Below are 13412 nucleotides of genomic sequence, written 5' to 3'. Positions count from 1 at the left end.
ATTTCTGGGAATGGCCAGAAGAGTTGCTACAAAATTGATCTAAACTGTTTTATACCAGGCGTAATATGAGAGAGTAGTATCAGGTGAATTGTTAAACTCTCTTCCTAAGCCCAGGTGTCAATGCTCTCTGCTTTACCCATGTCCCGGTTGGATCTGAAGAGGTGTGGTAACACAGGAGTGTAGATCACAGTGATAGTCCAGAGGCTGTTGAACTCCTGCAGCGCTTGTTCTTGGGATCTTGAGTCCAGAGGAAGAAGCAGACGGGTGGTGAGGACAGCAAGGGGAGATGATGGCTTGTTTCAGCAGCGCGGTGGTTCGAGGTAATTGGCAAGTGTCTCTGCAGAGGACTGGAAGGTTGAGAGAGGCTACAGACCTTGGGAGGTGGGAGTTAATGGGAAAAAAACCCCTCAATAGCGTGAACAATGTTAGCTTGAATCCCACGTATACTGCCCGTACAGTACTCTAGACCAGGAGCTTAAGGCTGTGGGAGGTTAAGGAGGAGACAGGCAGGTTCCTGCAGGATGCACAAAGCACTTGCTCTGGCCAAGAAATGCCATATTTACCCAAGTGTTTTCCTGCTTTCTCAAGTGTGAAACAGGGCCCCGTTTCCAGAGATCACTTAATTCCGAGATGATAAATCTAGGTGCCTGCTTCAGTCTCTGAAAAGCCCTGGTTTCTGGGTAATCCTAAAATAGCCACAGAAATATCAAGAGTGGCTGCACAGGAAACGCTGCCCGTCTGCTGTTGGGCTGACAGCAGCGGTGTCACACATGAGCACAAGTACCCGGTGCTAGCAGGAGGGTGTCCCGCATAGCAGTAGTGCCCTGGTAGCACCGCCTAACAAGCAGCCCTTTCTCCTTGAGCCTTTGGGTCCCCCCCAGTTGTTTTTTGACGAATACAAACTTTACGCATCGTGCCTGCAATCGCTGTTACTGCTTGCCTTCGCTTCGGTGCATCGGTGCTCTTGCACAGCTGCCGCTGCCTGCACCTATGGCTTCGGAGTAGCGACTGTTGTCTTGGGTGCCAAACGAGACATATCTGGGAAGGTGGTGAAGGGAACGTGTCCCGATGGTTTTAAACACTGCAAAAACATAACTTTTGATAGCAATCTGGAGGGAGTCTGACCCAACTCTTGGCCTGAAGCCCATAGGAATAGTGCAAGCAGGCTCAGCTGTTCATGATTTTATGTCAGGCAGGACTAAGTGACTTTTAAAAAATCCTTGGCTGCCTTTCTGCCTTGTAGTAGGAAATTGGCCCTTAACTGGAAATGAACAGCGATTTCTCCTCATATCAGACACTGTGGCTCTCCTGGCAGCCACGTTGCAGTATTATCACACTCATTTGGTTATCTGGCCTAGCAGAGAGCTTGAGCTGGCTGTGTGCTGACAAACCCGACCCTTGTGAAGAACCAGAAAAATGAGATGTGTTGGCAGAGTCCTGTGGGGCACCAAGAAAGACCTGTTGGTCTGTCTGCATATTCCTTTGGGACAGTGGCACGTCACCAGCAGGACCTGTGTGCTGGAGCTTGGTGTTTCGCAGTACATTGCTCTTCAGTAAACAGCAGACAAAGTTTTTCTGCTCTGAAAAAGTTTGAAACTGGTGTTTGATGTGGAAGGAGAGCTGAGGTGATGTGAGGGAGTCAGGGAAGGTGCAGTGATCTGTGCCAGAGCTAAGGATGTAGAGTAAGAAGTGCTTTTTGGCTATTGGTTCTTGTCACCTGAAATTTGAAAAACTAGACAAGGAATTGATGATAAGGAGGGGACTGAAGGCTCTTTCTGAGCTAGAGTCAACGTGACTCAAACCAACATCATCACTGGGTTGGCACAAAATAAAACCATGGTAAGCCGTCTCAGTACAGGCACCAGAAAAAGAGCAAGGGCAGAGCCCGATCCTTGTCACTGAAGCACATTCCCTTCTTACCCGGACTGAGGCATGCCCTTGGGAAAAGGATTGGTAGACTTGCCAAGATTTATCTAGATGCAAATCCAGATGGCACTAGCGCTCCTTTCCCCCTGCTCCTGGCAGCCTTGTTTGTGCAGAACCTGGGATGAGGAGACTAATTTTTTCTGAAGCCTCCAGGTATTGCTGTGTTATAAATTGCAGTTAAACAGCTGCGTCATTATCAGGTGTAGCTGGTATTCTGTGGGCTTCTGTGCATGAATGAAATACTTGAGCCGTTTGGGTGTTAGGCTGAGGACTTTTCACCCCTCAGCAGTCTTTTTAATCAAATATGAAGTTGAGGTGACTGTCTTGTTCAACACTCCTCTTTCTTCCACTCCTGTGTGTGGAGATGTGCACAGTCTGAGTTAGTCTTGGATGTGTACCGGCACTTCTGTCCAGTCAATGTTTTTCCTACTTTTTCAAGAAACTGATATTTTAAAACGGCTGCTTAGAGCATGTCCTCGTTTACAAGTTAATTTCAAAGTTTTGTGGAGCATGAAGTAACGGAGCTGCTCATTTAACAGCAAGAAATTAAAACTTCCTGGATGAGGAGGTGTGAGAAAGGAGCTCTCTGGTCTTCTCATCCTGCATCCTCTAACTGTGGTCATTTCTCCGTTTCAGGATTCTTCATACCTCGATGAGCTCTCCAACAACAACTCCCTCTTCTCATCCCCTGCGGATTCCCTCTCTGACATTGCGGATCCGAAGGACTTCTTGCCTGCCGATAGTCTGAACCACGTGCCAACACTATGGGATGTAAACACGCCACAGCAGAACCAAATAGAGGTATGGGCTGCTCCTCTTCCATCCTCCCCATCAGACAGTAAATACTTTGCGCTTCATCCCATGGTGTTTTCACCAAGAAATTAAGAAACTAACCCAGCTCCCTACAGGGGTGAAGTTGCAGTATGATGATGATGTTTCGTTATTACCAACTTCACTTGGGGAGGGAAGGGGTGAAGTGATTACATGTACTTTAGTCTCCTGGAAGCAGGAGAGAACCCGGACATCCTCAAAGGGATACATGCACTCTTCCAGAGTGTGGTGCAGGCACTAGCTCTTTCTTCTGACAGCCGTGGCAGGCAGGTGCATCAGGAGGAAGATGTGTCCCTAAAACAGTCAGCAGGTCCAGAGTGGCCTGCGACAAGGCGCTCAGGAGTGCTGAAGATGGACACAAGGAAAAACACAGTGACATAGATCACCAGTCTATGTCCCCAGCAGCAGCCACCACCATTTGTTTATTCTCCTTGGCAAATATTTTAGTAACAATGACTAAAAAACAGACTCTGTCTCAACTTGAGACTAACCATTTGTGTTTACTTTGTGAGTCCAAGTCCCTGCAAGCTTTTACATCTCTGAGTTTTCCTGGGCGTGTGATCTCCCGGCAGGCCCACAGCAACATGTGGTTCTGTGCATTTTTACCAGCCTTCTGCCATCTGTTTTCCCTCATCTGTTGGGACTGATTACTCACTGTTGCACAACCTGGTATCAGTCACTATGGGTAGCCACTGGCTTTGGTTGTTGGTGGAACTGATATCATACAGATCTGCTGAATCTCTAGATCTCAGCTCTCACAGTGGACGCCCAGCCGTGCAGTACGTTTCCTTTGTGTGCTGATGTCTTATGAAGACTGGGGGGGGGAAACATTCAACGTGAATGCCCCAGAAGGCAATCTGGCATGCCTGTGCTTTAGTCACTGTTGCATTTTGAGGTTCTGTCGTGTTTTTAGAGGCTGCGTTTTGCAGTTAGTAGCATGTCTGACTGTATTTCCATGATGAACGCTGGCTGTTTGTCACAGCTTGGAAATGAGAGTCTCGGCAACAGTTCTGCTTTACAACGGTGCTGCTGTGTGGCTCAGTGACAGGTTGGCATTGAAGGAGCGTGGCTTGGTGGCGAGGGTCCTGGCCTGGGACTTGGGTAATCAAAGCTCCTGTCTGCCTTAGACTTCCTGTGAGATCTTAGGCCATTCATGCAGATCCTCAAATCAGACACCTGAGCTCTTGCTGAAATCAGTGAGATTTGATCACCTTTACAGACCTTTGCAGCGTCTGCTTGGGCCTCAGCATGTCTGTAATTGGAGGCAGAGAATACCACTGCCCTCCCTCCCGTGGATAAATGTGCTACAGATCAAGGGCCACGCCGCTGTGCTGGCAGCGAGGGCCGCACGGGCAATCCGCACGCAGCCTGGTAACTTGGACCAGTTTGAACTTGAAGTTTGAGACAGCAGGAAGAGAGCTGAGCTATTTGAACCAAAGAAATGGCTGAAGACATCACAGGCTTGTAAACTGGATGATTAAAAAAAGCTAGAAAACGGATACATCCCCCAAGACAGAGAAGGCATGTGCCTTATTACTCCTAGCCTCCTGTTATTATTGGTTTTTTGCATAGTAGCCTAAATCACTACAGAAACAGTTCTGTGGTGTCCTGTTTCTAAACATGTGAAATCTGGTCGAGATACTCGATGCCTAAAAAAGCTTGTAGTTTTGTGACTGTGGAGTATAGAGCAAAAAAACTTACCAGGAAAAGCTGTTCTAAACCCAGTGTAAAGAATGCAAGTGAGAAACAAATATGTGTCATGTAAGTGTGAGACAAACTTGTGCAACCGTAGCAGAGCAGCCGTCTCCGGTCTTGTTGCATGTGGTTCTTCACGTCCTCCCCTCGCCCCTTGTTGTTCTGCAGAGCACTTAGCTTCAGATAAGGCCAATTAACTCCTTGGAATTCCATTTATAAACGACTTCCTTTTGAAAAGAATCTCTAGCTATTTTAAAAGTTGTCTTATCTGTGTTTTCTGAATACAGAGGTGGTTGGGGGGGTGGGTTTGGTTGCTTTTTTGGTGGTTTGTTGTTTGTTTGGTTTTTTTTTTAACTGAGTTTGACATTTTGTGACGAGGTGTCAGTTAAGTACGTCCTAGTCAGGAGATTTCAGTTTCATTTTTGCATGGGAGGTGGTAACTCACAGGACACTAGGTAAATGGATTGTCACATTGACTCATGATTGAAATTCATAACCTGAATTTCAAATATGCTTTTTTGTGGTGTTGTTAAAGGAGGCAAACAAATGATCTGTTGCAAAATCTCGAGGCAGTGCTGAAGAAAAGGTTCCTTACTGTAACATTCAGTACGGGACGGAGACTTTGCTGATATCCTGCACCAATATACCAGCAATTTAGATAACCTTTCCCCCTCCCTTCCCACATCATTGCACCACCATCATTTTCCATAAAATTGCAGGAATTTTGGCTTCTGAGTAGCCAGAGCAGTTCCTAAGCTGCAGTACAGAACTGGACGTCGGTCACGTTACACCGTATGTAACCCAGGCGAATTCAGTCCTAATCCGTTCGGATACAGTACATCCAGTCAGTTGTAGCTGTGTAGTCAGCTTTTACCCAGGAGCAATGGCCAGCCTTGCACTGTGTTGTCAGGACAGTAGTTAATTTACTGAGACAGAATTTCAGTCTCAGATATTCAGGCGGAGCAGAAACGGCAATCTCTAAACAGCTCTGATACATGGGACATCTCATAAGTGAAGTTGGATGCATCCCGCGTGTGAGACCCACATATAGCTCCCAGGCACAGGAACGGCCTCGTACCTTGTCCTCTTTGAAAAAGAAAAAAAAAAAATGAACTGTCATCTGTTGTGTAGCAATTTGAAGATACGGTGTGGAAAAGACTATATCCATATTTTAGCTTCTTTCTGTCAGCTGTCACTAGCACTGGGGAAATGCGTTTACAGAAATGGGGACAGAGCAAAATTGGAGAAAAGCATCACAGTGAGACTGCGCGATGCTGAACATTTCAAGCTCACTAAGAAACCCTTATCTCAAGTGCCCAGTGCTGAGGCTTTATGTGGAGTGTTTGTGATTGAAGGGGAAATGGCTGGGCGCAGAGCTGCCTTCATGTGCCGGTGCAGAGCGTGCTGTTATCCGTAAAGAAAGGAGACGTATATAACGTGATGGCTCTGTTTATCATTTCAGGAATGGGCATGGAGGGAAGAGCTACTACACTGTTAAATATTTGCAGGAGTTAGCAGATAAAACACGCTTGCTTCATTTGTAATGAAGTTCTGAAATACCTCTTAAAAATAGTTCGTGTAATCCATTGTGTTTTCTCACAACCATCTCACGAGTTCACAGTGTTTTTAAGATTGGGGAAGCAAAGCCCTGCCTCTGAAGCCTGTAGCTAGAATTTTTGTGAGCTGCTGATGTAGTTTTTTCGGTCGAACTCATTCACAGCACTTTAAAAATGTGAACACCCTTCTCCTAGTTCAATATATAGGGAATGAATTTATGCAGAGGGGAGTTGGCTTGTCAGCCAGATGTGACTGTTTCTTTTCCCATGGAAGTCACGGCAAGATGCGGCAAAATGGAGAATAAAGCAAAGAGGAAAAAAATGGTGTAAGACCGAGTCTTTGTGCAATTGTCAGTGGCTTCACTGAATGAGAGTCTCTCCTGCTTACATCCCAGTGTTCTCATGTATGCTGTGTTACACCTCTTATGTTAATGTTCGTAGATAAGTAGCATAGAGGAAGGAGGACATCAAACTGGGAGGTGAGCAAGAGTAGGGAGAGGAAGGAATTGTACAAGTTCAGTGTGGGGCAAGATGATATATCACCCTCCATAGCTCCTGGTCCCACCTGGACTGCCCCTCACAGCATATTCTCAGCTATGCGGTTAGTTTTTCAATGCTCCAAACAACCAAGGTTTCTGTCGCTGCAATACCTGAGGTGAAATGCTGTGTGCCAAAGCCACGTTGCTGAATTGGGATAGCAGGGATTTATACTTTGAAGATTGCATGATGCAAAACCAGACCTGCATTAACTTTCCACTGCTAGAGCTGAGAGAAGCATGTCCTGCCATTCCAGCAGATCTGGGCCTTTCTCTTGCCTAAGAATAAACTTTTATACTGAGCTCAGATTTGTAGGTGGAGATGTTTCACCTGCTCTCCAGATTTGCTGGCACTGAAAATAGCTCTTCTGTCCAGCTTCCTTCTGGTAATTCTGACTCAGGCTTCCAGTAATGGAGGGTGGTTTTTTCTTTTTTTTTTTTTTTTTTAATTTAAAAAAAGGAAATAATCGGAGTGTTTATGCTTAAGAACTTCCCATCTTTCACTTCTGCTCGTGGAGCATGGGTCTTTTAGTAAGTCTGGCACTCTTCACAGCCTGTGAACTTGAAGTAGTGCTGCTTCTGGAATTGCTGATTGCTTTGGATGCCATGAGCTGCTGGCTTGACCTTTGTCACTGTCGGGAAATTCCAGTGTGATTTTGTTTGCATGGGGGCAGACAAAAAATCTCCTTGATTGTGCCTTCCCAGCTAGAACTGTCTTGGGAGCTCTCCTAGCTGGCGGCGGTGCAGCGGGCTGGATGGTCCAAAGCCATCATTAACTCTGAGACAGCAGTTGGTGCCTGGAGAGACCTGGCCAGCCCGTACAGCAGCCTGACCCCCACCGTCGCTGGCCTGCTGGGGGTCTCAGTGCGGGTCTCTGTAGTGGAGGTCCTGGTCTCTGCAAGAGTGAGGTGAGCCTGAGGGGCAGCTGGAAGCGTGCAGACTTTGGTGGTCTCAGGCAAAGGATAGCGGTCCTTAACCTCAGGGCAGCTGTTAATTGGTGCTGACCCACGGGTTGTGTTCTGGTGCAGTTATCTCATTACTTTGAACAGTGGTTTTAATGCTAAAAACAAAATTGCAAAATCGTTAAGTAAATGCTTGCCTCAAGGGCAGTTTGTAAGAAGATGTGAAGTGTTGATTTAATGCTCGGTCCTTTCCCAGCGATGGCTTTTGGTTGCAGTTTTGTTCAGTCTTTCCTAATCCCCCTGTTTGGATCTCCTCAGCTGTGCTCCAGTCTCCCCTTCTGGTCCCCAAAGTGATGCTGTTTCTCTTCCATTAGCAAATCCAACCCAGAGCTCTCAGTTGGACTCACCAGTTCAGAATAAAACACGCCATCCCGCAATGAGAATCTACACAGCTCCTTTTAACAAGGACCTGTCTTGTCGGGAACGGCAGAGCAGTTTTGTACAGAGCTCCCTTTGAAGCAAATGGGAAAACAGCGACTAACGTAACTGCTCCAGTGCAGAGCAAATCCAGTATTCCCATAATAAACTTCGATCAGGTCTTGACAGGGACTGCTGGCTTGTAAGAGTCCTTTGAAAGTGGCAACGTTTGCACAGGTAATCTGTTAGTGCTAACGGGAGGTGTATGAAAGGTGGGCTTATGCCTGAGATCTCGTGTTTAAAGGCAAAACATGCCATTTTGGGATGTCCCATCTTAATGCTGTGTAGTTTGGCGGCAGAAAGACTCCCATCCTGCAGGTGTGGGAGGACATGTGTCCCTGCAGGCTTTCATCACACGTGGGCACACGCACAAAATGTTCACACTTCTTGCAGGAATGTATTTACCTTGGTCAGTTATTCCCTGTGTGTGTTGACAAAGGCATGTATGGCATTTGCAAGATTTATTAGTTTCCAGAATTATTGCCCAGGGCTTTTCATTCACAAACAGAAAGTATTAAAGCCAACTGACAGCATCAGAGTGTAAGATCTGAGTACAGAGCACAGGTATCTCTACTGTTGTCCTGTTTTCATACTTGTTGGGGATGGAGGGCTGAGGGTTAAGACTGCTTTCTCACCTGCACTCTTTCTGTTCCAGCTGTTCTCACCCAGCAGATCGTTCACTGGCTTAAACAGTTTGAATGACCATGTTCCTGCTGTCCCCAACACCCCGCTCCTCATAAGCTACCAGGTGAGAACGACAGTGGCTTCAGTAGGACTGGACCCCAGGCTCTTAACTTGGTAACGTCGCAGTGTGGAGGGTGGCAGTTCTGACTGTTTTCCCTTCAGAGGGAGCGAGACAAGAAAATCGGACACTGCCCTTTCCCAGAAGTGTCTTATGTTTCCCTTGGTGGAACCTCGCTACGTTAAAGAATTATTTGGCCTTTCTTTACAGCTAAACCACCACTGTCTATAGAGGCTGCTCTTCCTGGAATTACATGGCTTTGCTTTATGCTGCTGAGTGCCATGCTGAGTTTAAAGCTGGTCTAGGTCCCTTACTCAGGGCCAGATTAGACCACAGCTGGGCAGAATTCATGCTAGCCCACAGCCTCTCTGACAAGTGATGATAACATCCTTCCCTAATTTGGTGTGGACTAGGCATTGAAAGTAGCTCTTAAAGCACTTGCTGGGCCCCCGGGTGGGCTCTCACAGATGGTTTTCCTTGTGTTGCTGTAGTCTATAAATGAGATGAATTGTATTTGAAGGGTTTGTGAATTTGCATAGGGATGGTTTAAATGGTAGTTTCTGGCACTGTGTAGCACTGCGTGTGTCCGTAGTTCAGCGAGAACATTAACATTTGGTCAATGCTGCGTTTCTGTTCAGTCTCAGGCTCCTGCAGATGAGGAGGATGAAGGTGAGGAGGAAGAAACAGAAGAGTTGGGGCAAACAGAGACCTATGCAGAATATATACCTTCAAAGTGTGAGTGTCTTGCCACCACATGAGTATGGGAAGTTCTGTTAACTCCATTGTGGACCAACCTAATTAACTGCTCCCTTATTTTCCTGTAAGCAGTATATGGTATTTGCTGTGGCACATCCCACAGATTTTTGTGATTTTCTAGAAAAATTTTACCAGTGTACTGATCCTTTGTTGGTGCTGTGCTAATTTAACAGAGCACTTTTCTGTTGCTTGCTTTTGGGGGAGGCATGACTTGTTTTTGGCAATCTGAAATTTCAATGGAACAAAAGAGTGAAGAGCAGGCTTGTCTCTTCTGTTCCTGAGCAGAGGGCTACAGACTATTAATGGGAGGTCTGCAGTGCTTTTTGAGGTGCCCCGTGGGAGCGAAGATCTTGAGTTATCTGTTTTCTGTGTTGTCATTTAGCCAAGATTGGGAAGCACCACCCTGACCTCGTGGTTGAAACGAGCACTCTGTCCAGCGTCCCCCCACCCGACATCACCTACAGCCTTTCTCTGCCGTCCTCCGTTGCCGACAAAGGGTCACTCTCTGCACTACAGCTGGAAGCAATCATTTATGCCTGCCAGGTATGTGGCTCCACCTTGCCCAGTTTGCATGCCTTACACTAGAAAGAAACTACCTTTTGTGTGGACAGATGTTCAAGTGTGTTTTAAAATAACCTTTAATATAGGTGATGAAACTTCAGAAGCCTTGGCATATGGCACTTTAAATGCCTTTTGAAAGGATTATTTGAAGCCGGGGACTTTTGTGGGGTCTGTTTCCCAAAGAGGCAAGATCTCTTGACTTTTGTTGCAGAGGGGAGTGCTTTAACGTTAGGGGTCTGGGGGCCTTTTCTGTGAACTGCCACTTGTGAGCTTGGCCATGACACTTGACCATTCCTTTTTTTATCTGAGCAGGAAATGCACTTGCATCGGTGGGATATGTGAAAGGGTTAAGTGGTGCTCTTATAAGTTCACATGAAAGCTGTTAGTAACAGCAAATCCAGTTTAATTTCCAGTTCTGTTCTTGATTTTTCAGCAACATGAAGTTTTATTACCCAGTGGGCAGCGAGCTGGGTTCCTCATTGGGGACGGTGCTGGAGTTGGAAAGGGCAGGACAGTTGCGGGCATCATCTTTGAAAATTATCTTAAAGGGAGGAAAAAAGCTCTGTGGTGAGTTGTTTGGGTGGTTTTTTTTTCTCTTTTCCCGTAAGACCTTGGAGTTAGTTTAGATCTGGGAGTAAGGAATTCCTTAGTGCTGATGTTGGCTTTATAGTTGACTCATGCTGTGGCCTTTGGTAAGTCATTTCCACCTCTTTGTGCCTGTTGGCTCTCTGTGAAACGGGAGTATTTCCCCTACAGCGGTGATGGAGAATGAGTCACTATGAAATAGCAGATTATGTACTACTTGGAGTGCAATGTCAAGCCTATCCCCACTCTCTCTGAAGTCGGCGGAGGGGTATTCGTGGACTTCCCGGGTGCCGACTCAAGCCCCTAGAGTATGGAGTTTTACTGCAGAATACACACAGCTTGTTGTAAGTGGCAGACTGGAGCCTGCTGTAGGATCTTGCGTTGAGGTGTGTGGGCAGTTGGAAATGTGACGGTTTTGCACACCTACTATTGCTTTAGTCAGAGCTATTAATCACTGTGCATGCCCCAACTATCTCCTTAGGAGATAACCAGACCCACGTCTTGCTTTGCAGGTTCAGCGTCTCCAATGATCTCAAGTATGATGCTGAAAGGGACCTGAAGGACATTGAAGCCTCCCACATTCCTGTGCATGCTTTGAATAAGGTAGGGGAGAGAAGTTGTAATGGTGTAATCAGCCTACAGTAGCAGTTAGATGGATCCGCCTTAGCATGTAAAGCAGCAGTCGCTTCTGCCTCCGCGTGGCTGGTGGCACAGGCAGCAGCAGACAGCAAGCTGCTTGGTGTTCCCTTCTCTCAGCGCGCTCTTCCCACTCCGGACTCTTGCTATTTTTGTACGCTCTGCAGGGCTGCACTGTGAGCACAGAGCTGTTTCCTGCAGGGAGTGAGAAGTGTCTCCAGAAAAGTGCAAAGTACAGCAGGACTTGAACCTTTCTCGCCGTTCTGAAGAGTCCTGCGGAGGAAACAGCTCCTGTTAGACGGGGCCGTGCTCTGCTCTCCTGGGCTAGCATTTCCCCGTGCTGGTTTCATGGAACTGCTTTTCAGAGCATGCGAGTAAGGGAGCACATGTAAATGCCCAGATTGGTGCCTGGCAGGGGGCTGCAGACGCACAGTGCCGTGGCTGAGCACGTGGGCATTTCCCCCCAGCTGAGCGAATCAGAGAATTTTCAGACCTTCTTCCAGTTATTCAGTGATGAGGATGAAGTATTTCTCAAAAGAAACGACCGGTAGTTGCGTAGTGGCTATTCACAGGGTTCTTCGTAGCCTGTGCTTTAGTCTCTTGTCCAGTGCATCGGCCTTGTCCAGGCTTGTGTTTGCCACACCGCCGGCCAGTTCACTGAAACACTCCCCTCTGGTTTTTAATGGTGTTGAACAACCAGCTCTTACGAAGCCAATGGAAACCACATGTGTTCGACACCTCTGAATGCACTCTATTAAAAGACTGAAAGGGATGTTTGTTTTCAGACCAAAAAGGCTTTAAATGGAACTTTCTTCAGATTGGGACCATGGGGTTTTTTCCCCTACCTTTTATTTCATTACAGGTGGGACCCATGACAGAAAGATCAGCAACAATCTCACCTGGTCAACGAGAAAATTATTTTCTAGAAGTAATTAAAACGGATGGGAGGGTTCAAAACAATTAAACATTCTAAACTGTTGCTTAAAAAAATGAAGCGACTTCAGCTGGCCAGAAAATTGAAATCCTAGCGTGGCCTCCACATTTCACTGCGTGCATCCAGATGTGCTGACAGATTGGCTAGTGGAACTTGTCCAGACATTTAAAGTCCCTGTCATCACCGTATCTCAGTGCCAAATAGAAGTGCTAAAGACGTCAGCTACCAACAGTCTTTTGTCTGTTCTGCTCTCAGATTGGGTTTTGTTCTTGGAGGCAGGAGCATGTGTCCTGCACAGTCACAGCACAGTCAGCAGTATTGATTGTGGGCAAAGAATGGGCGCGACATACTGAGGACCAGCACCGTGAGCGTGTGTGCTCTTGTTCTTCCTTTCTGCAGATTAAATATGGTGACACAGCTACCTCAGAAGGAGTCCTCTTTGCCACTTATTCTGCGCTGATTGGTGAAAGCCAGGCAGGCGGGCAGCACAGGACACGCTTAAAACAGATTTTGGACTGGTGCAGGGAAAATTTTGATGGAGTTGTATCCTTTAAAAAAAAAACCAAAACAAAACCAGAGAAAGAGAAGAATTGCATGCTTGTGATTGTACTTCACCAAGGAACAAAGAGCTTGGGGCTATCTGAAGTCACTGGGAGCAGCTGTGCCGAGCAGCCTGGTGCCTGCGGTAGATATTTAAATGCTGTAAGCACATGCATCCCCCCCGCTCCTCTCTCCTCCTTCGAAGTGTTAATGGGAGGAGGAGAGGAATGCAGCTGGGATTAACCTTTTCAGCATTCTTCTCCCTCAGCAATACAAGACAAGACACACCTTGGAAGTGAAGGGAGAGGGAGGGGGAAATGACTTCAGGCTCTGAGGAGCAGAGGACTAGGCAAAACCAACAGATTTCATGCAGTGTGAGGAACGAGTCAGTCCTGTTGATACTGGGATTGGTTGTTCAGTTGGCTGGAGGAGGCTGGGTTGTATTTTCTGTCTGCTCCCATCCTCTTGATGAAAATAGATCCTTTCTCCTTAACTGACGTTCCCCTCCAGATTGTGTTTGATGAATGCCACAAAGCCAAAAATGCCAGCTCTACTAAAATGGGCAAAGCAGTGCTGGACCTTCAGAACAAACTGCCTCGAGCGAGGGTTGTTTATGCCAGTGCCACAGGTAAGCTTCTCTCGGCATTGTGTGGGTGCCATGCGTAAACAGTCGCCAATCACCTCCGTGATCTGAAGGATGCCCTTGAGGTGTGAGCACAAACACTGAGAGTACAG

General features: G+C 46.9%; 1 protein-coding gene across 1 annotated transcript in view; it reads left to right on the top strand.

Moving 5' to 3' along the window:
- Positions 1 to 13412, top strand: part of SBNO2 (strawberry notch homolog 2 (Drosophila)) — a 68947-nt gene that overhangs the window by 42186 nt on the left and 13349 nt on the right. The window contains exons 5-12 of the mRNA XM_009331171.1: positions 2563 to 2727; positions 8579 to 8671; positions 9304 to 9400; positions 9804 to 9964; positions 10416 to 10549; positions 11080 to 11170; positions 12537 to 12680; positions 13188 to 13305. Coding sequence (XP_009329446.1) covers positions 2563 to 2727; positions 8579 to 8671; positions 9304 to 9400; positions 9804 to 9964; positions 10416 to 10549; positions 11080 to 11170; positions 12537 to 12680; positions 13188 to 13305 — 1003 coding nt within the window. The remainder of the gene's footprint in view (positions 1 to 2562; positions 2728 to 8578; positions 8672 to 9303; positions 9401 to 9803; positions 9965 to 10415; positions 10550 to 11079; positions 11171 to 12536; positions 12681 to 13187; positions 13306 to 13412) is intronic.

This window comes from Pygoscelis adeliae, unplaced genomic scaffold (genome assembly GCF_000699105.1).
Source record: "Pygoscelis adeliae isolate BGI_AS28 unplaced genomic scaffold, ASM69910v1 Scaffold669, whole genome shotgun sequence".
Lineage (NCBI taxonomy): Eukaryota > Metazoa > Chordata > Aves > Sphenisciformes > Spheniscidae > Pygoscelis > Pygoscelis adeliae.
The sequence above is the reverse complement of the archived record's forward strand: the minus strand, read 5'-3'. Positions and strand labels throughout refer to the sequence as shown.